The 26,464-nt window shown below is 43.7% G+C and overlaps 1 protein-coding gene across 1 annotated transcript in view; it reads right to left on the bottom strand.

Annotated features, from left to right (window-relative positions):
- The window catches only part of kremen1 (kringle containing transmembrane protein 1), a 92,774-nt gene that overhangs the window by 16,775 nt on the left and 49,535 nt on the right, over positions 1 to 26,464 (bottom strand). The window contains exons 8-9 of the mRNA XM_030418222.1: positions 19,391 to 19,553; positions 10,370 to 10,461 (exon numbers count right to left, since the gene is read on the bottom strand). Of these exons, the coding sequence (XP_030274082.1) occupies positions 10,370 to 10,461; positions 19,391 to 19,553 (255 nt within the window). The remainder of the gene's footprint in view (positions 1 to 10,369; positions 10,462 to 19,390; positions 19,554 to 26,464) is intronic.

Here is a 26,464-nt window from a genome sequence, read left to right as displayed (position 1 = left end):
ACAAGCATATGTACAGTTAGACATGAGTCAGGTAATAAAGAAACGTAAGCACGAACCAGCCAAACTACTTACATACCATGTCTCAAACTGATGAGGCACAGCAGTGTCACTGAGGAACACATATTTCCTCGTATATCCTCACGCAGAGAATCGTACTTCACTTCCAAAGTGCTGCTACGCTTTTACTAAATCTGTCAGTGTCTAATATCACATGCTTTGTCTTGAGACTGGTGAATGCTTCGATGTTTTTTCTTTTTATGCCTCATTAGCCTTAAAACATTTGTTTGGACACAGATTTCTTTCATGGATTATTTTATTCTAATGAGTTTGAAACATCAGATTTGTTTTTCAAAAAGTTCCTACGCCACATCAAATCAAATCACATCACATCAAGGACTTTTAAAGGACTCTCCAGGCCAAATTCCCTCAAATTGAAGGACTCAACACAGCATGGTTTGAGACACAGAGTCTTTTAATGATGAACATTAGCAGGCTTTACAGAAACTCACAGACTACTAAAAAGTGAAAGGCTTGGATGTGTGAATATTTCTCACTGTGAGGGTAATACAGCTTTAGACAGCAGAATGTAGCCTGTTTAAGAGAGTAAAGGTGATATATTTAAGAATCGGTAACCTCAAATTCAAATCAAAGTAAAATTCATACTGCAAACAATCAGGGGGCAGCATATCACCAGAGTAGCCATTAGCTGCTGACGTTAGCTAGTCACCCCAGTTAGCCATGCAGTTAGCTGTCCTGTTACCTGACTCTGCCCCGGCTGGGAGCTCGGAGCACCTGATCATCTGTCACAAGTGATCTGAGGGATCGGTACAAGAAATGTGAGTATATCACCAATATATCAACATATTCCACTATTATTACTCCATTACAGCAGTATCGGTATGGGCTTGAAAAATCAGCTATCGGTCAATTATAACAACTTCAATTTCTGTTCTTACATTATGTATAAATTCAAGCACTTTCAATTAAATAATTCTATTCATATCGATATTTTAATTCAACTTTTAGGGGTTGATTTTGAAACTTTTGTGCATTTCAGGGATCCGTGGAAACCCTGGATACAGAGCAGATAGAAAGAAAATTACTTATCTCTGGTAGGAGCATGGAAGAAATTCACCTGTTTTTTTTTTTCAGAAGACATTTTAAAAAATAAAACCTTAACATTCAGTGTGGTCAAGATCATCCTTTAAGCAGCATCACCGCTTCATTAACATCCAATTATACTGTAACCAGAGCCAAAAAAAGTCATTAGTGCCTCCACATTAGAGAAGAGATGTTACAGCCGTGAGGCCAACGGAGGAGATGCAGGATTTTAAAAGGCACATTCCTCAAGTGCTAAAAGGCTTGATGCGAGTAATTTAACACAGGTATGTTGAAGGCTTGGAAACACTCCCACCAACCCATTAATGCACCGCCAGCAGGTTAACAATTCAAATCTGATGCACACGCACGCACACACACACACACACCGCCTGGAATGTACACTGCCTTCCCAGGAAAAGCTAAGTGCAACAAAGCAAGGAAACAACACTTATCACAGTCGGTGTTTATGTGATTTTTTTTTTTCCCCCTCCATCCCTTTCTGTCTCTCTGCCTTTAGTCCTTGCTCTGTCTCCCTTTCATTGTGCCTCAGCCCCCATTTATTACCCCCTTTTGTAGTACAGTAGATTCAATACATAAACAAATACAGCTGCTGCATTTCATCTAGCCTGTGATTAGTCTTGTCGACTGCACCACAGCCTTTGCGAGAACACAAGAAGAAACACAGAAATACGCCGCAAAGTCCCCCAGGATGACCATCTCTGGAAACTCTGGATTGTTTGTGAGGAGGTGGGAGTTGCCGTTATGTGTTTCTGTTGAGTTTATGCTTTGTTTTTCTACTGAGCTCATAAATTCTCCAGCCTGTAAATGGGAATTACTCACAAGTGGAAAAATAAAGAACTTATTATTGGGCAGAATGAGGAAAGCATTTGTATCCACCAGACTGATGCTGCTAGTGGGATAGTCAAACTTTCTGCTGGGCTAAGACAGAGACAGAGTGCCTCCACTGTATGTTGTGTCAGTATATTATGAGCATTTTGCGTGATAACTTTATCTGCGTGTCCTCTTTCATCCCATTTAAACATTTCTTCTGCGTGCGTGTGTGTGTGGTGGAGAGGCTGTGTTACAACAAGATTGAGATGGAGGAGATCAATGCCCCAGCCCGGGGCCCTGGGAGAGTGACTAACCATCTAATTAGAGGGAAGAGGGAAGAGCCAGAGCTTTAAATGAATAATTAGTGCCTTCTTAGAGACCAGGCCGAACAATGCCGGAAAGAGATGAAAAATGGCCGCCACGCTGCATCACTCTGCCTCCCCTGACAGACTAAAAAGCTTGTGTCCCGAGGAATCCTGGGGGCACTCGATACCGGGGCGACTGGGAGATGAAAAGATGAGCGGACGCTTTGTGGCCACCCCAGGCGTTAGATAAGCAGCACAGCGGCACACTTCCATTTATCATCATCTGCTTTCAAAGAGATCGACTTTGTGTTTGTCTGCTGTGGCAGGTTTACCTGGACGTCAATAACAAACCCCAGGAATGTGCAGAAAACGGTTTGCCTGGTATAGAAAATCACCTGTTCCGAGCCAGTGACCACAGTTCAAGACCATGTTTCAACATTTAAGAGCGTGACACCATTGGATATATCGTATATTATATTAAATATATAATGTAACTATTTGTTACGACAGAACCAGGTGTTTTTGACAAGACCTCGAGACATCTCCAGCCATGTTTGTAGCCACCAAATACAGGTATTTTAAGCCAAAAAATGAGCCTAACCCTAACCAAGTGGCTTTTGTACCGATAACTCACCGGTCAATAAGCGCAATGTTTATGCCATATTTCATACTTAATGTTCAACAACTTTCTGACTTACTTTAAGGAAAGTGCTTCATAATGACTAAATAGCCAATACACTTCTAATATGCCTGCTAATGAGCAATAAGTCAATGGTTAGTGTCACTTTCTTATCTTCCACAATTAAATATCATACTCACTATGCTCATACGTTTTCATCACGCTTGAATGAAAACAGGCAAAATGGCAAAAACGCACCCACATAAAGCACTGTGATCTTGAATCACACAAGCTGGACAATATCCAATGATAACACGACATTTATTGCAGCTGCGCAGAATCATACTCATCAACATTTGGCTGTGCACCCTCATCTTCCAGAGCTAAATTGGTTGACCCGCTATTCATCTGCTCCTCTTACCACTAAACAATGGCCAGCTACTTGTTCTCATTAGCAAACATTCTACACAACCCGCTCGCCCTTGTAATCAATACCTTTAATTCCCTAATGGCCCTGACTGATTTAACCCCAGCCATGTTGAGAGAGGGAAGGAGCCAGAGAAAGTGGCTGAGAGATTAAATCGTCCTGATGTCCTCCCGCTTGTTTCTGTGAGAATCTCTGCTCTCTAGTTTCTGTCTGAGTGTTTCTTCACAGCGCTACAGGCAGGTATTTCCCCCGAGGGCAGGTGTGGGTGGAGCTATGAGTAGGTCAGAGGTCAGAGTAAGATAACAATGAGCATGCTCAAAGATACCCGAACCTCTCTACCAGGTAAGGACAGGCCTAATGCAGGTGAAAGGGGACATGTCAAACTGACGGATGTCTGCGCCACACACCCTCGAAATCATCACCAAAAAAATGCCTCAGCTCACTCATGTATGGAGAAATCAAATTGTAGTAAAAAAAAAAAATATGGCTCCTGCTTTAAATCTAAACAACTTCTCCAGTGTGTGGATGAAAGTTGACTCCATCCCCATGTGGATGCCAGTGGCAAGAAAAAAATGAAGACAAAAACTTCCATTGTGCGCATTTTAAATTAAAGCTCTAAATCTACTCACACGGCAGCAGCAGTGGTCACTCCATACATAAAATAGGTCTAAAAAGAACGAGGTTGTCATATTTCTATGAAAAATGTATAATAATTAATTTGGTTCGTGTTTAATAATCTTGGCAGATAATTTTTTTAATTTAAGAGCCTGGTGGCAGCAAGACAAAAAGCTAATTCTGGACATGTGGGTGCAGACACGCTCACATTCATTAGCTCGTTATTATGAATGGAGTTCTTTTAAGGGGAGCCACATGCTGGCTTGTTTTTGTTCTACTGGATCATCTGCTATAAATCTGTCTTCCTGTTTAAACAATTCTTTTTTCTTTTTTTTTTCTACTTTGTTTCCTACGTTTGATATGTGTGAAAGAAACAAGTCAGATCTACGAGCCAAAACGTAGCCGTCAGCACCTTACCCTAACATCAACATCCACAGCAGCCTCTGCAAGAGTTTCTTTTTTACATGGCTGTTCATGATATTCGCTCAGTAGGACTCAGAGGACAGTCAAGCTAGATGAAAACTCAGGGGGATAAAAAAAAACTTTTTTTTGCAATTCATCCTGAGGGAGACATGAAGGAATGGCTGAAATGAGCTCACTTCACACTTTAGTCTGTCAAAAGTACAGGAACAAACACACACACACAAACACACACCCTTCTACGCTCAGTGATGCCTAAACCTGCCTCAGTATGCTAGTTTAGAGAGTTGATTGTGGTGAAAGCTGGTACAAGACCACCTGAGGGAAATATTCTGCGTCTGAAAACAATGACAGAGAGCGAGGTGAGAAACTGCACAAACAGAACCTGAAAGCATCCCTGGTGCAGGCAGCCACGACAGCCACGAGGCAGGGCTGTGGCGCTTTAGTCAGAGCTCGGTTTCCAGACCGCATGTCTGACATGTTCGACCTGTCTCGGCCGCTTGCTTATTTTGACTCGCACTTGTCTGCCTATCATAAAAGCTTCAAAAATGCATTTTCTTCTCATCCTGAGCCACAGCCTCCTATTTTCTTCGCAGCAATGCAATTTAAGTAATAACGCCTGTGTTTATTTTACAATTAGTCGGTGCATTGATCGGTTGGATGCACCTCACTGGTGCAGAGACAGGTACATCACTTCATATTCGAGAGGCTCATAAATCAATCATGATACCCAAAACAGCATGCTAATTGCCCATTTTGATCTTAAAAATAGACATATTCTGCTTTGGTAATGTCTGGTCTCCACCTCTCAGGCCTGCTTTTGTCTCTAGCTCTACTTTGCCTGGTCGTGGAACTATTAGGACTCAGCTAACATGGTCTTAACATGGGCTGGAAACAAAAACAAATCAACTTTGATAGCTGATCAATAACTAAAGTTATTTATTGAGAATAAATGCCAACACTTACTGTCACACAAAGTATGGCTGAGGCTGATGCAAATCTATGGGAATGTGATTTGGACATATGCTGGTATTTGGACAAAATAAACTTTTTGATGAAAAGTCTGAGGAACTCCAAGATTAATGCATTTCATCCCGAGCGGAACATGTCAGAAAGTTTTCAAGACATTTTACTCAACAACAATTGTCAACCTGCTGTTGGCAATTAATAAAAAATCAGAGGATCACCAATGTCATTAGGGTAAATCTTCTGGGCACCATGAATGCCTGCTTTAAAATCTCCTGCCAATCACTCCATTAGATATTTCACTGGATAAGTGACAGCAAGAACTGGTGGTATATTTTACTATCCGCACAAATGTCAGAGTACCAGTCTGTAGTTGAGTAGAGAAGATTGAAATCTACAGCGGTGGAGGCAGCGTAAGTTAAAAGAAAACTTAAAAGAAAACCACTGAATCATGAACAGCTCAGTTTCATCCCAAAATTTTGAACAAGAACAGCTCGTGCACAGATATCTGGTCACATTCAGTCAAGACGAGCTGGCGGTTGACTCATTTGTTCCCAGACTTCAAAGTGCCATTTAGCAGCTACATAAATCACTCTTAATGAAGGCAGTATCTCATCACTGCATATTTTCGTCAACATCCAGTAATAAAACCTTGGGCCAAACACAGAACTACATAGTTTTAATGTCTTCAAGGGGTGGCTCCTTAGCTTGTCAGATGGATGTGGTGCGCGCTCTCTCAGACTATTGTTCCGTGATGACAGACAAGCTTAATCAGACATTCCCTCTGCCGCTTAAATATATATAACCTGCTGTAACGTAAGTCAAGTCACACATCAAGTCGGCTAAATGTTGAGTGTAAACACACTGACAGCTCTGTAACAAAGGAACATCTGAAGACATCACAACTTAGCTAACGGGGATTCAGGCGTACAGATAATGAGTCTCTTTACTCAACTCAGCAGGTATTATCAGCTGCAATGACAGCGCGTGAAATACAAAAGGCTGTAAACAAACAGTATCTCATCCCGGTAATAGAAATACACGCAGTAGCTTCGGGAAAAATGTATTTTTTCCCCCATCTTGTTAACAAGTCTCGTTTGATTATCAACCGACATGATGTATAGTGAATATATAGTGAATGAATGGGGTAGTTTTGGAGGAGAAATGTAAAGTCAGAGCTCTAATATTTACATTATATTAAAGAGGTAATAATACAATCTCAGGAATATCATTTACATAACTGAATTAATGAGCTGTTGTCAGAGGAAAATAAGGTCCCCGAGCACTGTTTGAAGCTAGAAGGCATCCAGGGTCCGCCAAACACAAACAAATTAAAACAGTATGAAAGTGTTTTGTCCTTTGTTCTCTCTGTTTAATCCGTCATGAACATGAATCTGTTTATTCAGTTTGTTCAGGCATACAAAAAAAACATTCAGTCAATGAAGATCTTTCTCTTCTGATTAAAAGTTCACATGGTGCACCTTCAGTAACACAAATACTGAAGGGGTTTGGTATTAAAGGACTTTATCGAGCCCATGAAAGAGATCTTACCAGGTGCACCTCTATAGCCTTGATGTTGAAGAGTCCTGCAATGTAAAAGGTGCTAGATGTTGAGGTTTAAATGGGTTTATTATTCCTAATGAACACTTCTCATCATCATCCCACACATGCACTACATTCCAATATAGCTCTATTTGAAAAGGCATTGTTGCATTAGGGGAAGCATCAGCCGCTGTATGTCTTTTTTAATGCAGAGAAGAAAAAAAAAAGAAAAAAAACACAGTGGCACAACAAGTTTTTCCTGGTTATATCGCTGCTGAGTGATGAGCGCAGATCAAAGCGTCTTTGTCTTGGCAAGCGCTTGAGGACTTCACCCTGACAGTTTCGCTCTGTCAGTCAAATTCAGCCGGGGCACATCATCAAGTGAATGCATGTCAGCTTAAAGGTGTCTTACAAAAACAAGATGTCCTTTCAGCGCGGAACGCTCTGCAAAAAGGAAGCGCTCAACAGGAACTATCACATTGTCTCAGGTCAAGTCAACAAGTGTTATGACATCTGCAGATATTTCAAAAAGCAGAGACGCGCAGTAAAGCTGCGAGAGAAATGTCTGCCTGCAGGTTTTTATTAGCACAGATTTAACTGGAAATTCTTTAAAAACAAACCCTTTACCATCAACGTAAATGCATGTTTTTATCACCAACTAGGACTTGTCCGACTTCTGAACTTGTGTAAATATTAAGTCCCTTCATAATGGACTGAGCTGTCGACTCTAATTTTTATCTGGTGAACCTACTGGTAAATTCCTCGCAGCTCATTAGAATCAGCGTTGCTCAGTCAAAATGAAGCCTTCTCTGCTCCACAGACTCAAGTTTGATGTAAATAATTCAGTACTGAAGAGACCCGCAGCCCGGAGGAAACTGTGTCTGGTTGTTCCTTCACTTTTACTTTCAGTGCAGCTCAAATGAATCAGTTGAATGAAGTCAAACTGCATGTCTGGAACTGGACTTTAATAAAAAACAACACTTGTGACCAGGTTATACTTAGTGGAGAATTCAGCATCCTGGAAATGTACAGAGCCTCAAAAGCGCCATCCACATTGACACACTATGGTGAAGTCAATTTGTACAGTAGCCGATGTGTTTAGACAGTACCGCCTTTTTGAAATGTTTAGATAATTCCACCGCATGATAACTACTGCCACGAGGGATTACTAGGATCAACAAATGTTGTGACCCGCACTGTAATCCATCCTGTCAGACTATGTGTTTCTGGCGTCATCGGACCAGCCAGGCAGTATGTGCTCCAGCAGGGTGTGTCACCCTCACCAGGGTGGCATGACCCTAGATGACAGGGAACCCAGCTGGATAACAGACCAACTGTTGGCAGGCTCCAGGTGCCTCAGCTAGTGGCAACCAACTGCCAGCCATGCAACATCAAACGTAAGCAAAAAAAAAAAAAAAAAAAAGCAGACACAACGGAGACACAGACAAAACAAAAACCCAGACAAAATGAAAACAAAGACCACTGCTGCCCTTCGCCCTGGCACACCACAGTGTTTTTCAGCCTTTCGTTGCCAGCCGCAGACTGAGAGCACTGACACTTAGAGAGCATCGGCGTTCTCTCACTTGGCAGCTGAGGCTTTTCAAACGCAGCAGATTGAGATCAGGCACCGCCAGAAGGTAAGGCACCACGTGGCGATTGTGGTTTCACAATAGAGGAGACGGCGTGTTCGTGTCTGAAAGCTCCCTGGTACCCCTGCAGGGAGTAACCGTCTCTTCTGAACAGGCATGTTTTCATGACACTGGATGTCTGGCTCACAGCAAACCCTAATCGCCTTTTCTTACATTACAGAGCTCGGTGTTACTTTAAATGCCTAGGCAGAAAGAGGAACACTCACGTAAAACAGCATTTGATACGGGCGAAGCTCTCAGCCGTTAGAAATTGGCCACATGTCGCAAGGATGGGTTACACGACGCACTGTACTGGATCACTGACACAAACAAGGCTGAAGCAGCACCCGGCAAAACCCATCTGGAACAAAAGCTGGCCCAATTTTGCCAAAGATAAGGGACGAGCTCTGAACAGAGACGGTGTGGTCTGCTCTCATCTCTCCTCTCCAACCACAAAGGTTTGGAATATCAGCCCAGAAAAACTAAATGGCTAAATGGATAGTTGTCTGAAATAGGTCAGTCAAAAGTCTAATGGGATACGCACAGCTCCTATACACACCAACATGCAGAAACACCATGGACAAGTACATGGATACACATGCGCCATGCAGCCAACAGGCATTATTAGATGGCTTAATGGATCCCGGGCCATTCAAACAGCAGGCTTTAGTCAAGCATGCTGCTCGGACGGGATAATGGGGGGATAGCTCGAGGGACGGGGATGGCGGTAAAAGTCTCTGCCCCTTCACTGTCAGATTACCACTGTCCAACTCACTGTTCACACACACGCTGCATTTAGTCTTTTAGGATTTTTAGACGAGGCCTGAAACTGAATTCTTTGAATATTAAGGAATGCAAGGTCCAGACGGAGAGATAACAGATGTAAAAGAGGTAGGATGTAAATGTTTGGGAAAGAGATAAAGACGGAGGAGGAATGTTTTACTTTGAGAAAAATAGCCAAAACGGGGATACTGATAACAAGAATAAGAATGGGGAATGTAATTCATGATAAAAGAGGTAAATGAAATATTTATTCTAGTTAAACAGAATATTTGAGGTCCGCTTTCTTCCGCCACATTGTGTTCAGTCAAGTACGCAAGAACACGTCTGACCTTAAACGCCCCGCAAAGGGAACAATGCGGGAAACATGTTTTGAGGGATTATTATCTGATTACCTTATAAATATAAGCATGTGTGACAGTAACTTAAAAAAACTCAAACATGCTCACAGCTAATCACTGTATCTGAACCTCCTCTGCAGGAATTCAAGATCGCTGGCATCAAGAGCAGTGTCGCTTGATCCCCTAAGTCTGTTTTCAACAGCAGCGATTAAAAAGGTGGAGGGAATGAAAGTAATGGGATTAAAGACAGGCGGCTCTTTAAAATATAAAAGTGTGCCAAAGTGGTAGAGAAGTCACACACGAGTTCAAAGTCGGGAGCGGTCCATTGCACACATTCACTGAGGAGTCACCGGACAGGGACTCGAACCCACATGTGAACTGATCGTGAAAGTACAACTGGTAACAGGTAGATGCACATAATCACTCACATTGAAAAAAACGTGTCAAAACAAGCTACAAAGCCAAAGGGGAAACTGATGAACACACATACAAAAACACACACACGCACAGATGCTGTATACACACACAGAGGAAGTGATTGACAGCTCCCATTAAAGTAAGGGCAGGCCCGGGCATGGCAGGAGGAGGGGTGACGGGAGGCAATTAGAGGCATTTTTTTTAGATGATAATAGCTGTGTACAAGCCATACAGCCTGTAAAAGCTATTCAAAGCAGGCGAGCAGATGAGCAATGCAATAAAAATGGCTGGCCCTTGCACCCATGATGTGGCCCCGGGGGCATGGAAGGGCAGAGCCAAGAGAGAGATATAGAAAGAAGGATAGAGGAGTGTCTTACTCTGGCATGTGGGGATGTCGCAGTATCTCCAGTAGATCCCGTCCTCGTGATCTGCGATGTAGCACCACGGCTGGACGTCCCCGTCAGGGTTCCTGCAAGACAGAGAGGGGTGACATTTATACCACGTTTACACTACGCTGGTTTTACACGACAGTGTGTCTTTTCAAAAAACTTTCTGGATAAAAAACACCTGCAGGGCAGGTGATGCAGACACTGGGCCACAGTCATTTTTCTATTGTCTCTTACCCACTCTGTCATCACTGATGAGTTATTGGCCACCTGTCAAATTCACACTCAAAACAAAGAGGGGGCAGCACATCACCTAAGTAACTGCTAAGTGTAGCTGCCGTTAGCTGGTTAGCTCAGTTAGCCGTGCAACTAGCGGTCCAGACATAGATATTGAGGGGCGGCTGTGGATCAGTGGGTAGAGCGGGTTGTCTAGTGATCGGAAGGTAACCAGTTTGAATCCCAGCTCCCCCTAGTTGCATGTCGAAGTGTCCTTGAGCAAGATACTGAACCCCAAATTACTCCTGTTGGCGCCTTGCATGGCAGCCTCCGTCATCAGTGTGTGAATGTGTGTGTTAATGGGTGAATGTGGCATGTATTGTACAGTGCTTTGAGCTGTCGTTAGACTGGAAAAGCGCTATACAAATGCAGAACATTTACCATGTCAAAAAATGCTATTTCTTCATATTCTAATGATCATTTTAGTTCATTTTTTAAGTGTTTTCAACTAAAGGAATTTTCAACTAAAATTGCCCTTTTTCATTTAACCAAATACAACACAAATGTTAACCTGTATTTATGTTGATTGTTTACAGGTCTATTTCTACATGATGAAGTAGTATTTATATTTATTTTTTCAAATATTTCCTTGGCCTTTTATGGCTTTATTGATAGTTCAGCTGAAGAAGGTGACAGGAAATGGGATGAGAGAGAGGAGTGACACACAGCAAATCCCCAGGCTTGGAGTCAGACCCGGGTCCGCTGCTGCCTCTGTACATGGGATGCCTGCTCTGCCAACTGAGCTCAACAGCACCCCGAAATAGTAATTTTTTAAGCAAAACTGCAAAACATTTGCTGATTTCAGCTTCACAAAAATGATGATTTTGATGCTTCTCTTTTTTTCATATATGATAAACTGAATCTCTCTTATTGGACTTGTGACAAGACATAACCTTGGACTTAGGAAATTATCATTATAGTCAAATTATTATATTATTTTCCGCCAACGTCTGACAGTTTATAGTAAAAGTGATTAATAGAGAAAAAAAGGACAGATTAATTTATAGTGAAAATCATCATAAGTCACAGCATGATCTTTACAAAAATGGCATGAAAAATTGATGCACTTTTTTACACATATAAAATGCTTTTTCAGATTTGTCCTTATTTGTGTGGAAGCGGAGATGTGTTGGGGGGAGTGAGATGGTAGAAAAAGATGAATCGGAAAAGGGACAATGATGGTTAAAGGGGAAGATGGCAGAGATATGAGGGCAAATCAACAACACAGAGATGAACTGAGAACAGAACTGCAGACGGCTGAACACTCAATAATGTTTCAGAGGGAGATTATCTTTGGCCATGTCAATCATTCCCCAGCAGCGCCCCTTGGCGCTTGTTAGTTTAGACTCTTCCTCTAGGCCCTGAAGGCTTGACAGTGCATGTCAGTCAAGGGCCAGACCAATGGGTCTTTGCTGGGTGGAGGTGGTTGGAGGTCATGGGGGGAAAAGCTCTTTGTTCGTGGCCAGACACAGACCTGAAAAAAAAGGGATGGGTGATGGGGTGAAGCTTTTGTCTGAGGCTGCGGCCTCTTTTGAACCTCATCAAGGCACTTTTAACCCATCATAATAAGGCTGACAGGCCCCTCGGTGCTTTGCTTTTCAGTTTCACTTACAAAAGCGATGAGAAGTGGGATTGAGGATAGAAATACATAAAAGCTTTGTGCAGGCTCCATATCTCCAGGGTGATCATGCAACTTTGTAAATCATGACCCGTACTGCAACTTCCAAATTGCTGATAAATGAAATGAAGCAGCTTCTTGGCAGTCAGGGCTGATCTTTATGCTGTTTCAGCTCTGTTAAACTATTTTAGGATTACTGTGAACTGTAAAAAATACACATCCTGTCAACTGAGAGAGCCTTCTAAGATGACATTGCGATTTTCTTTTTTTTCAGGCCTGACTGTAATTGCCGGAGACCTTTTCTCTTCTCTTTTGACACACCTCATTGTAGCATCTTGAAAAAGCCCTGCGGTGCTGCACTATCCCGTTTCGCCTTTTGTGAGCAGCGTTGTGAAGGGCGTTTCCATGTCTTTTCTTCTCCTATCAAAAACACTATCCAGAGTTTCCTCCTCTCTTTTCACACTCAAAATGAGGTATTGACAAAGATGTCGTTGTTTAGACTTTTTTCTGGGTTGAACTCAAGTTTAAGTGCCTTTAAGCTTGTTTTCACTCTCAATATCTGGCAAACAATCATCGCTTGCATTCCTGCAGCCTGTCAGCGAAGGGTGACAGTGTGTGAAGAAAGAGTTCATCGAGACACAATTTTATCTGTTTACGCTTGTACCATTCTGCTATCATAAACAACCCAGAACTTCTCTCAACCTGAAATGTTCCCATGTTCACAAGAGACACAGCCTTGTTTTCCTGTAAATCGTGACACCGTATCATGATCCCAGATCTGTTTGTTGCTCCACCCAGATTGGATGCAGACACCTGTTTGTTTAGCCTGAGGCTACTGCTGAAATGAAGAGAGCAAAAAACTGAGTCCAACCATCAAAACTTTGAATTGTATACCCTCTCTCTGTTTCTGTCTCCCTCCTTTTCTTAAGGCCTGTCAACGGGTAATAGCCCTATTTGAAATAGGACTCCCAAGAGCTCATCTATAGCCATTTATGTAATTTACTGCAGTTTCTTAATCACCCCCTTAGGAGGCAGGCATGAATTACAACCATCAGCATTTAAAAAAAAGGTCCTCAGCGGACCACCCATCCCATGTCTGACCCACCGGCATCTTTGATCAGTAATGATGTGGTGTGCGCATCCGAGCTCTACCCGGTCCCCAAATAGTGTTTCATCCCTCTCTTTCACACACACACACACACACCCACACCTGCACACACCCTTTTAGCAAAAGCATGGGAACATCATCCACAGGGCTGAGGTGAACAGGCCAGCCCACATGACAGGGAAACATTATCAATCCTGCCCTGGGGTGCCTGTGTGTGCGTGCATGTGTGTGTGTGTGTGGGAGGAGGGTGGAAGAAAAGTTGGAAAGCAGACAGTCTCAGATTTTCCGAGGTGCCACAGCGCTGATAAGCGGAGACCTCGATGGAAGGACATCCATCCATTTAACCCAGCAGCACAGAGACCTGTGGAGACAGTGTGATAAAAGCTGCTGGCAGTATGGGTGTGTGTGTGTGTGTGTGTGTGTGTGTGTGTGTGTATGTGTGTGTGTGTGTGCGTGCGTGCGTGCGTGCGTGCGTGCGTGTGTGTGTGTGTGTGTGTTTGTGTGTGTGTGTGTGTGTGTTTCAGGGGGGGGGTGTTTGCATTCACATCTCTGTGCGTCAGAAAGAGCTTGCTTGGCTCTGAGTGGAAGAGCTTGTTGAAACACTCCCATACCCAGAGGTAGATCACAAGAAGATGTTTGGACACTTAATTGGCACAATTACGCTTATTGACTCATTTTGCTCGGAGTGAGCCGCACACTTCGGCACAGAGCCAATTATAGCCACACTGCGTTTTGCCTCACAGGCTCTCCGCTCCTGCATTTAAAGGCAAGACCGTCTTACATGTGAACACTGAGAAAAAAAGCAGCTGTTCCCTGCTGGCCGCTGTTCAAAAGGTTTCCTTTAATAACCGTTTTCCACATACCTTAATCACAAAATTTATGGCCACCTTTAAAATGCCTGGCACTGTGAAATGTATATATATAAAAATTTCGAAATCATTCACATCAGACTTTGTGAGCAAATGCAGGAAATAACAAGCCCCTATGTGTTTCTTCATAAGTTAAACTTCAAGTGAGATTCTACACTTTTGTTTGGTTAAACTAGTAGATAGCACACACAAAAATGAAAGCTGCACTTCCCTCATTCTGCTGAATTGGAGAGAGTGGAAATGCTGATTGGAAAGTGGTGGTGAGAGGCTTGTCTGGATTGGGATTTGAGGTCAACAGCAGATCAGAGTCTGGCAATTTACTGCCTGAGAGAAGACTCTTTAATTGGCTTGAATGATTTAGCATGCAAACTGCTGCCTGCTGCTGCGCTGAATGAATGAATGTATTGAAGAAGAGGCTTGTTGGTTGTGGCCCGATATGTATAGTCTATTGTCTACTCCCTCATGGTCCACTCGTGCTAAATATGATGTTGTGATGTTGCCGTGTCTGGTAAACACGCCACTATGTTCTTCTCTTCTTGTCTGTAAAGGATCCATTCACCTAAATTATAAAGAAAACTTTTCTCTGGTGTGTAGCCATATTTTGGTTTTATTTGCTCAGGATGGAAGGTACTTCTTTCTGAGATTTCTGCCTTCGCAGACACATGATAAATGGAATTCTTCTAGTGTTCGCAGCATTGAGATATAATCCAACAGCAACTTCCCAGAAAAGCAATGTCATTACTTTGGAGAATCTACTGTACAGACCTGACTCTCTATAATCCTCCAGCAGATAGTTGATTCAGTGAAAACTGCTGAAACTGAGGCCTGGGGATTCGATTCAAACCCGTTCATTTTCCCCAAACACAACGTTACTACAGCTTGAAGCGGCATGAAACTCTTTCTGTCCAAGCATCAGCAAGGAACATCAGTGTTAGAAAATGTCTGGGTACAAGATATGAGAGGTAAAAGCTAACTACAGCTCCCAAGGTGCATTTTGACAAGGACCATCCATCACAGATCTTAGTGAACCACTGATGGTAGATGGAAGTTTAAGATTAGTGGTCAAGAAGACTGAAAATTTACTTTTGGATTCTCAGTCAATTTCGGATTAAATGACTCCATTCTGCTCCATAGCATAAGTGGCTGGGGCTCATGGGTACTGTAGTATCTTTTGAATTATTCAGAGAGAATTTAAAACGGCAACAGACAACTTTCCCGCAAAGCATTTCAAAGTGGTAATTGTTGAAGAAAGTAAAAGTTGGGAAGAACACATCTCTAACTACAGGTTGGAAGCAGAAATCTCACAATGATATCGCAAAACCTGGGAAAATAAAACCAACAACTGTCTAGCCGGCTAAAAGCTAAGTTTGAAAATGTTTGCTTGCAATTTCACTGAATTGACCCTTCAAAGACAAATGTTTAAGTGGTATATCTCATTTCTATTAAATGACTATAATGTTGATGGCTGATGCTTTGGCGCAACACAGTCCATCTTCTCACGGGACACTTTTATTAACTTCTTCAATTCAACCAAGCAGCGCGCTGGGATCATAATATAGTCACACAAACGGTGGACAACTTGGCTGCAGTTCGCCTGACCTCAGATTTGCACCTGACATCGCAGAGATTCAATTACAATCAACTTGGGGAACACTATTCACTCTGGCATTTCCATTATCTCATCTGTGTAAGGGAAAAGCATTAGAAGCCATAGTGGACACTCATAAATTGCAGTATACACACACCTGCATATAAATAGCCAGGAAATGGCTGGCAAAGCTATTCAACCACCCACTGAACCGTCATGCACCTCAAATCCTCATACTAATGCACCAAGGGGGGGTGGGGAGGAGCCGGTAGGAAGGGTAGACTGAAAGGAACAATAAATGAAGTATAAATCAGGACTTTGATTTGTGTGATGTTCTTATGGACGCCATGAAGCATTCAGAAAAGGTCAAAGAAGTACTTCGGAAGTGAAGAAAGCGTCTTGTTTAAGTGTTAAATTGAGGAATGACTGTTAAGCAACATCCAAGCTCGATGCGGGACATAAAAGTAGATCATTTACTTCTACTTTTATGACATGAAATGAATTCTGAATCGAACCATGACGATTAACAGTAATGCGATATTCACTGCTGAAGTGAGTCTCGCTAAGTCTCAGCTTAGACACGAGAGCTGTTGTCCTTTTCCTGAGGCTTTGTGCTCCATTTTTTTTTTGTAGTGGAACAATGTGACATTTCCCCTATGCCCAGTTTCTCCCTGTTTTCACTGGGGTATTTAATAGCAGGCTATAAAGATGAAATGTGGGGGCTGTTAAGGCTCGTTCTTCAGCACCACTGTGGTGCTCTCTTGACTAAATTACCGCCGGGAGAGCGCCAAGGATGGGACGAGAAGTGAGTTTGTAATCCCGTACTTCTCTGCTTCTCAACATCTGATACGTGCTTGAAGCCGCATGTTAAAGCTAAGACGTGCAGTGATTCTCGGCTTCACATTATCCACCTGTGCTCCGGCCTCAGCTCTCATCTCGTAAAAACCACAATTGGCCTCAGGGTCAGACATGCCACAACTGCCCTGGCTCTCCCTTTTAACTCCTCCTCCCTGCTTTCATTGTGCTACCTCCCCCTTCTGTGGAGTTGTTGCCAGAAACATCCGCAAAAAGTTAAAGCCCCAGATGAAAGACGAACAGAGCCGGGGTAAGGCGATGAGACAGGGTTTGGAGGTTCGAGCGGGTTATAAAAAATATGGGAAACAGAATTTGAATTGCAAGCTGCGCATCATGTAAATAAGGAGATTTGCAAACCAAATTGAGCAACAACATCCAACATATCTCATAAGGCAGCTTTCTGTGATCAAACAAATCAAACTGCACAAGTCACCGCATCGCTGGCACGTTCATGTTAATAGCATGTGCACACAGGCACGCACGTGGGTGGGCGGACATATGCACAAATATTTGACCCTGTGCAGACATGCCATAAATACCATCCATCATCTTTTCACAATGAAGTGGCCACTTTCGTCCCCAGAGCACTGCTGATGGGTCATTCTTCACAAGGAGGGTGTCTGAGAGAGACTGAGAGTAGCTGTAGCTACAGCTCTGAGAGAAAGAAATCCCTCTGTCAGGAAGAAACAAAGCTGTGAGCTGTCAGTAAGTTGGAAAAGCATTGGTGGCCAAGAAAACAGCGAAATCCAAACAATGAAGATGTCCAGTCTGAATCGTTTGTTGGACATAATGCACTCCTAATGGGCAGGGGAAAGCCTTACTCCATCCTCTGCATGTATTCTCCTCATAAATCTTCCGAATTCCCATCCAGTTCAAGTAAAAACAAATCTGTCTGGTGCCACTTCAAAGCATTGCTGTGTTATGAGTTTACGACCATGACTTAGAGAAATGTTTCAGAGGCTTTGGGTCGAGGAGGAGGGGGTATTCTGCTTCTTCTAGCTTGGGCGATCCGGGCCAAGCCACTGTTCGGCGAATTCGAACTCGCTCAGTGCTCAAGTGTGGGGCTCACTGCGAGTACTCAAGTTTGATAGTCGTGCATACAATGCTGACAGTCGTACTCTGAGTGTGACTGAGGAATTGAAAGGGCTTTTCTAGACACCCAAAGCCACCGTGTCCCTTCACATTCCAGGGATGAGGGATGGAGATTTGCTTACACAAATTCTTCAAGCGTGTTTGCATCCTTGCGATGACAGGGCTAAACGTTCTGTTCTGGCACCATCAATAAAATATTCAGGGACGAATGTCTGAGCAGGGCCCCTGTGCTCAGACCTCTGCAAATCAACATGGTTCTAAATTATTAACAGTCTGATGCTTTGTCTGTGATACTCAGAGCTCTGTCAAACATCTGTCTGACTTAAAAAGTTTGAGTCGCCGCTCAAAGCATTTTGACATCAATAGCATAATCATTACTATCAGAAACAAACAAGATAACTGCTAAGAAGATTGGCCGCCTACACTGTGAGCAGCTGTTTGGGATTTTAGCGGTAAATCTCCTGCACAAAAGGAGACTGCTTTACAATAAAAAAAACAAAAGGGAACAGTTGTTGTTCTTACACTGCTGAGAGAACAACAGCTTACTTGAAATGCTCAGTGGTGAAATGAGTGAAAAGCCTTAAGAAAGTAGTGCTTAAAAATGTTTTACCCTTTGCCTTTACCCTCTGTCTGGGACCCTGTACAACAAACGGATCAGGAGCGACAGCAGGTTTGGTTTGCATTTTAGCAAACAGTCAGAACAATCCTTGTGAGACAGCGGCTCATTTGCTTACAGGAATCGTACTATGGCACTCCGACCAATTAATAATAAATATGTCCCATTTTAAAAATTCTACATGTTACTTTGAGATGCGTGTGAGCTCCAAGGAAGAATAATCTGATGCTGCATTTAAATACGTTCACTGACATTTCCAAAAGGTTGCAATATGGCGTTTTTTTCCCTATTTGTATCCATCACTACCTCCACTGATGACCTCCATATGCTCGACTGTATGGATGTGTAAACCAGTGAACCAACCCAATCGGCAAAATAAATGTTAGCTAACAACGTTTCTGCAAAACCAAAGATAAGTTTAACATGAACGTTTCTTTAGGTTGCAACTTTACGTTTGGCTCAGTTGAATGTGATAAGTCACGTTAGGTACAAATGCCAGCCTTGGACATATCCGTGGTTTGCATTAACATAATTTGCCAGCATCATATCCTTTCGTCTGGACTGTTTAGACAGAATACATTGTAACGTAACATTCTTTGAAAAGAAAAGTGCAGGATATTCACATATGATACATATTTTTTCCTGGAATAATGGATAGTTTAATGTCTTTGGACTTAAAACAATGTCAGCACCACTTTGGATGAAGTTGTCACGAGGTAAAAGTTTTGGAACTTCTGCTTTAAATGTTAATTGTTTGCATTGTATTTGATGCGATATGCGCTGATGAGGCAAAAACATGTCTATAGAGAATGTATTTACCACTTCATCCAGTCCTGGGTTCTAATACTGGATCCCATCATTTGCTATAATAACACTTTTGGTCGCAACCTGTTATTTGAAAGCTGGTTGGTTCATTAACTTCTTTCTTGTATCATTATTTTTATTAATTAAACTCTTTCTGGAAATGTCTAGATGAAGAAAAGGACTCACCTGCAGTAGTTGTGTCTGCCCAAACCCCCCTCTCCGTTTGGGTATTTGAGGGTGTTGTATGGGTGCTGGAAGGTCTCATTCCAGTAGAGGCAGGGTTTACCACCATGCAGGCTGGTCTGATTCTGGAAGCCCCTGTAGTCCTCCCCGTTGGCAGTGTAACACTCTGAAAACCGAGAAGTGAGATGGAGAAAGTAAGAGAATTTACTGGTGTCTGCAATAAGGGATCAGACATCCATTAAGATGGAAATCAAAAGCTTGGCGAGAGCTTTTAAACAGGCCTGTAAAAGGCAGCCACACATGTGACGTGCTTTATGAAGAATCTGGATTTAGTGAAATACTTTTCGTGCTATTAAAATGTTTGTTTGGAGCGATCACAGGCGCTACGTTTGGAATAATTGTGTTCCTCGCCCAGGCTCAATTCATTTCAGCTCCGGCCAAATTTGTTAAGACAAGATCCATCATGGTATTGTTTCGATTAATGTCAACGCAGGAGCGTAGGGAAGAAAAAAAGAAAAAAAAGCCCCGCTGATACATAACAAAAGCAAACATGGCTTGAATTTCCAGGAAGTATATGACAACCATATGGCCAAGTCAGAGAGAGGGAGTGAGAAAGAGAGCGAGCTGAGTTCCCAAGGCAAAAACAATGGCTGGTGGAAGGCTTTTCTTCCCTGAAAGAGGGAATTCAAATAAACAATGGCTGATGGGAGCGTGATGAGCCATCACCGCTCATCGTTTTCAGCCTCGGGGGGCTTCCGTCAGGAGAGGTTTAACTGCTACAACTGAATTCCTCTTTTGATTGCATTACCATGGAAAATATTAATTTATTATGTGAGTGTTATGATTACTCGTTTTGCAGGTGCTCATTATTTCCGGGAGTGTTGACGGAGCAGGATACCCCTTCAGAGCAGGATAAAAACAGGCTCTTCGATGTCTAGGCATGACATTAAATCACAAGGAGTAAATGCAAATGATGCAACAAGAGCAACAGTTTGGAGTTCTGATGTGCAATATATGCACTCTCCATTATTAAAACACACAAAGACACTTTTGAGTGTTAGAATGCCGAGCAAGAGCACAAGGAAGTATGACAACGACTTCCCTTCACGCCTGTCAATCAAACATTAATAAGATAAAAACAATACTTGTGTGTTTGGCTCGTCTCCATGGGGTCTTGTTGCTATGTACGTGGTTAGCCAATGACCGGCCCCTTTCATCAAGTCAAGCCGTCTGGGTCTGAGCATGAGCTAATGCATTGCAATATGACAGTCATTATACCCCTCGGTGAGCCAGCTGTGCTCCGAGGCTCTTTCTCCTTCTCTTTCGACTTCCAAGGTCTCCGAACTTCCTCTCTCTCTCTCTCCCTTCCTCTATTCATCCATTCTCCTCTCTCACCATCCTCTACTCATCTTCACCTCTGCTGCTTTTGCCTTTTATGTTAACCCCTTTCAACTGATATGTGGACGGACAAACATTCCTCTGGGGATGGCTTGGTCTCACAGCCCTGCAATGTAACTTCTGAGGTCTGCTGCCACGTCTATCCTTAGATGGCAGCCTCTAGATGATGGTTCACAGGTCTAGAGGAGCCAGGTAGCATCATTGATGACAGTTTTCTTTTTTTGTATTTGTGAGAGCTCAATAAATAAACTAGCAGATGCTTAGAAAGTGAATACATTTAAAATTGTGGGGCATAAACTTGTGAAACTTTCATTTGCCTAGTAATTAGCTTCCCATACAGTCTACCATGCTTCGCAATATTTACAGCAGTAAGCTCGCACGCAAACACACATTCCAACCTCTTGCATGTACCACAAATGTACTGCGAACACTTAATTTTAGAGTAAATCAGAGGCTCCGGCTGTTCTCAGTGTGTCAGCCAAAGTTGCTTTTAATTAAAGTTGTTTCGGTTGTGTTGTTCAGTCAGGCTTATCAGTCATCCATCGTCTGGCTTGACGGGAGTTCAACGGCAGCAAGGAGCTGCAGGGCCTCAGGTTACTGCAATTATGATGCCACTCCATTGTCTGTAAATCGCTCCCCTCTCTCTTAGCAAATTAATAGTGCCTCGGCATGCAAGGATATCAACCACCAGATCGTAAATCCACTTGAGTTTGGCTGAGGCAGAACACGACTCCATAAAATTAGAAAAACAGCTTAATGGTGTAGCAACAGGGGTCATCCTCTTGCTGCCCTTACATGAGCGATGAGAGAGGTGGATGAAACAAGTTATCGTTGGGCTGACATCCAGAGGACAGGTGAGGTGTGTTAAATAATGCACGTTTGGACGGTCTCGGTTGTTGCATGTGCAAAGGATGCAGCGGCGACAAGATAAAAGGGGACGTTCTGACACCAACATCAGTGTCATCTGCCCTGGTAGGCTTTAGTTTGTTTAATATGATGTGTACTTTGGGAAGACAGGAACCAGATGATGAATTTTCATTGCATTTACATTTTCTGGGTGCCAGCAGCCCCGGCAACAGAAAGAAAGAGAAGGAAACATTGCTATTGAGAGAGTTTGGCAGCAGCACAAGCACAATCATGAGTCACTGCTCCCCAAAAGCAATCACGACTGTTACTGCCCCAGTCAGAGAGGATAACATCAGGCAGGGACAGGGCAGCCGACTGCATCCCAAATGAGCTCACGTCCTTCAAATATCTTCTCCTCGAAAAAGAGTGGGTATTAAAATGACTGAACTTGGCTGCATGCAGCGCTGTTCAACACACTGTATCAAAAAGAAAGAGCCAAATGACTTTGAAAATGTCTCCTCTCCTCCTGCAGGAAACTTTACTCTGCAGTTTCAGGATGAAGGAGAGCTTGTCTGCACATGGTCCGCTTGGAACGAGCCGATGCTGGCAATCATTCCGCCCTGCTGCGGCCAAGTTAGCTTTCCAGGAGGAGATGGTAAATATGGCAGCATTTTGCCACCGGGGAGGGAGATGGGGGGGTGTTCCGTGTGGTTTCAAGGCACCATTTGCTTGTGGTGAGAATGGGAAGTAGCAGATCTGCAAGGACTCAGAGATAAGTGAGGCCATCGTAAAGATGAATGGTCCATTTTAGAGCCTTGCGGATGGCCACACATCTATCAAGCTAAAGAGAAAGGGCCAATTTAACGTGGAGCGGTGTGAATATGAGCATTTTATCCTTGTCCTGGAGGAAATGAAGAGCTCATCTGTTGATTGGACCGTCACCACTTCGGACTCACTCCCATCCGAACACGCCCAGCCCCCATCTCGCACCCCTTCTCCTTGTCACCAAGCAACTGTTGCGCTCTCGTCACATGGGCCCAAGCTTTCTTGTGGTTTCATCATAAGCCGTGATGGGAAACAGAACCACCACCGCATGAAAGACGAAGAGAAGGGGGGGAGAAAAGCCTCCTAAAAAATACATGCAGATCTACAAATAGAAAAAGTCCGGGAACGGGAAGAGGAAGACTCGCCCTTGACCAAGCCCTGCGCTCACAGAATACTGCACCACCCCGGCAATAAGAGGGGGAAAAAAAAGGAAAAACAGCAAAGTTAAGAGAGAACTAATCGCCCTGTTATTATATTTGTTGGGATTTGTGGCTAATGACTTCCACACTGCAACTTCAAATGCACTTGATGCTCTGAGAAAAGAGGGGGGAGAGAGAGGAAAAGAGTGTGGGGCTTTCATCACGTGACCTCAAGAACACAAACAAACAAGCCTACAAACAAACGGGTTGTCTAAAACGCGTTGCCAGGTCACACAAGAGCACTTATTTGTTGTGTTTGCTACGAGGGATGAAAAGCAGCAATAATTACAGACGACTGCTTCCTCACAGAGGGCCGACATAAAGAGCTTCCTTCCATCTTTATTATATGCTTCGAGCTCTGGGGATGGCAAAGCAGACTTAGTGCACGAGCAATATTTCCTCTATAACCAAATTCTGCAGGGCAAGTCTATGACAGAAACCGGCATGGACAGTATTATGCGCAAAAGAATCGCATTTGTACAGGCGCCACCAAAAACTGGAGATGGCACACTGAGTACAAACGAGGTTTCAGAAACCTTCCAGTCCACAAACAAAGATGTCATGAAATGGCAGATTATTAATACACAGTCCGCGACAATATGTTTCCCCTCCAGTGTGTCCTGGTAGCCATTACTGTTGTGGGGCTCATTATTGTCAGTGTAGTAAGAACGGAGGCCAGGGACAGGCAAAACCAGGCCAGATGTAGCTGGTTACACATTTCTTTTCTGGGGGGGACACAGCTGGCTGCAACTCAAGTCTGGTTCCCCTTTTCCCCAACAGCATCTATTTCCACATCAAAACCACATCAGACTTCAGAGGATCGCAGGAAGCCAGCCTGCTTCACATTTATTATCCAGGTTTCACAGATAGCCACAGATTCAGCGAGGCTCTTTATAATGAAGTCAGATGTTGCTGAGGAGAGGTCGGTGATTTCTCAGGGGACGGGGAGGGGGGCTCAGAAGTTAATGGACCACACCTCTCCTCTCTGCCTCTCTGATCTCCTCTCCTGTAAAGAGTTTTTCAAAAAGTGCCCTCATGCAAGGGGGTCAATGAAAGTGCAGATAGAAAGCCTCCCGAGTGATGAGAACAGAGGCCTCTAACTAGTTAAATCTGCAGACAATGACTGCTCAATGAGATTTTACAGTCCTCCGTGTCTTTTCAGGCTTTTGTCATAGGTTGTAGCCCCAGATGACCAGGCCATAAACCAAGACCTCATTCAGTCCCAAAATAGCTTCCATTACCACAATTCTTCCTGCAGAAACCCTCCACTGCACCTCCTCCCGAGTACACTACCACAGTAGCCACAGACCGACAGGACTCCCTGCCAAAGATGCTGGGTAGCACCTATAAAACATGGCCCCATCTCGTTCTAGCACAGCCCCTATTATTGAGCTCAGCTCCGTAATGGAAAGAGTCTAATCTGCTGGAGCCAGCGGAGGGCTAAATGTGCTGCAAAAAAAAAAGCTAGCTTGTCGCAAAGAATTAAACACACAAGAGGGTTTTATTTTGACACAAGCTGCCGTCTGGCCATTAATTTCAGCAATCAGCAAACATATCGAAGCAAAGGAGAGATCCACCATTTGCAGGATTTCCCAGATTACATCTGACACAGCACGGCACGGATGGACCTACGGTTGTTCTGGCTCTGTGATTGGACAGGGATGGAACAAGGTGGGACGATTTTGAGTTTTCCTTGGCAGGATTTCAGGGAGTGACTGATGGGCTGCGGACTCCGACAATGACGTAAAGGACATTCAGGGACTTGCTGAAACCCTGGGGAAAGAAATCCGCTGGCAAAAATGTCGACATCAGGGGGCCCGCCAGCCGAACTGACATGAGGGCGGATGAGGTGTCGCGTTCAATTACCTCCCTCTGGCACCTCCTTTCCTCAAGTCATAATCAACATCTGCCAAAAAATAAGAGGCCATGTTTCCAAACATGATCAAAAGCTTCTTCACCTCTGACGCCGTCCCCGTGTTCTGTATTTTCTCTAACGCGTATTCACACTTCTCTATACAATAAGAGGACAGGGGGTTACGGGGTTAAACAAATAGAGGGGGAAATCTCCTGCATGCTCAAAACATGCCACTGAACCTGCTCTAAACCAAGTCTGGCACCAGAGTTAACATGATTTGTGCAGCCAGGAGAAAGCACGGCCCATAAGTGAGGGTAGCACGAGTTAGAGAAGCCAAGACGAGGGCGATCGGTTGAGACCTTTCAAAGGTGCACAATTAGTGCGTCTGGGATTGATCCATCCTAAATTAAACCAAACTGCAAATTAGAGCAGAGCATTGAAGCTTAAGGAAGGTTTGTGAAAGACAGAGCGGTGGCATGGGAGGTGAAAATTAGGCGGAAAAGAGAGGAGAGAGCAAAACAGAGAGGCAAACAGAGTGAGTCAGGGTGGGACAAAGACTGTTTTTATGATCCCGCAGATTGTTAACCCAGGCTCTAATTTTCTCCTTCTTGTGCTGGGTTTATTTCACATTTCCCCCCCGTTATAGACAGGGCCGACAAAGGCCAGGCTCGTAAAATTAACAGAGAGCAAAGAGTTAGCATCTCCAACGCCATGGGGTCTGAGTTTGAAGGTAGAAAAAAAAACACACACACAAAAAAAAAAATCTCATTCCAGAGGAGCTCTGCAGCACAGCTGCACGCTGGGGCCCTTTACCAGCAAACAAACAACCGACGTAGGCCGTAAGGGAGAGAAAACAGGTCTTGCTAATGCGTGTCGTCTGTGAAGAAAAAAATAACAAATCCCCATATGGGTTCCTCGTCGCATGCAGCCTTTGATAACCAGAGGATGGATGGATCAGAGTCATGAGTGATGCAAGTCATGGTGGCTCACAGTTGCTAATGGCCTTGCGCGCCTCGCATGGAGGCGTTTTGAGCTTCCTCTCTGCTTTCTTTTTTTTGTTTTGCCTGTATAAATGGACGGTAAAGTAAAATGATCTCTCAGTCAACTTGCCCTGATAAACATATGCTGTGACAAAACATGCAATAATCTGCACTCCTGCCCACATCACTCTGACTCTTTCTTCTCCCCCTTCATATCCATACTCCCCCCCACCCCCCACCAGACACACTCACAGTTAAAACGAAAGGGAGCAATTTTCATCAGTGGAGCAGCCGCTGTATTTTAAGATGGATCCGATGAGGAAGGAAAAGGAGGACACACACTCACACACACACACACACACACACATTGCCGTGCACACAGGCTCCTTTTGTTCCCTCGGTGGTAGGGCCAGTGTCATTGTGGCGATGCCATTCTCACCCACTCATCACTGTACTGTAGATATCACCCACTGAGTGTGTGTGTGTGTGTTTGAGCGCACATGTCTGTCAATTCCCTAACTCCTCTCCTCACAATGGGCCAGTAATCAATCTGTGGTGACATTGTGTAAGCTGTGTGGCCAGTATGGCTTCGGCTTGCCTCCCGTCCGCTCTCTTGCAGGATGATTTCCAGGTTTCATGTTTCTCTAAAGACAATATTTCGGTTTGTACACAGCGATGGACCTCAGATCCACATGTAGGCCCTCTTTTCCCTGTACGTTAAGCTGCTTTAAGCTGTAACACGAATGCCAGATAG

The sequence above is a fragment of the Sparus aurata genome, chromosome 5 (assembly GCF_900880675.1).
Source record: "Sparus aurata chromosome 5, fSpaAur1.1, whole genome shotgun sequence".
NCBI lineage: Eukaryota > Metazoa > Chordata > Actinopteri > Spariformes > Sparidae > Sparus > Sparus aurata.
The sequence above is the reverse complement of the archived record's forward strand: the minus strand, read 5'-3'. Positions and strand labels throughout refer to the sequence as shown.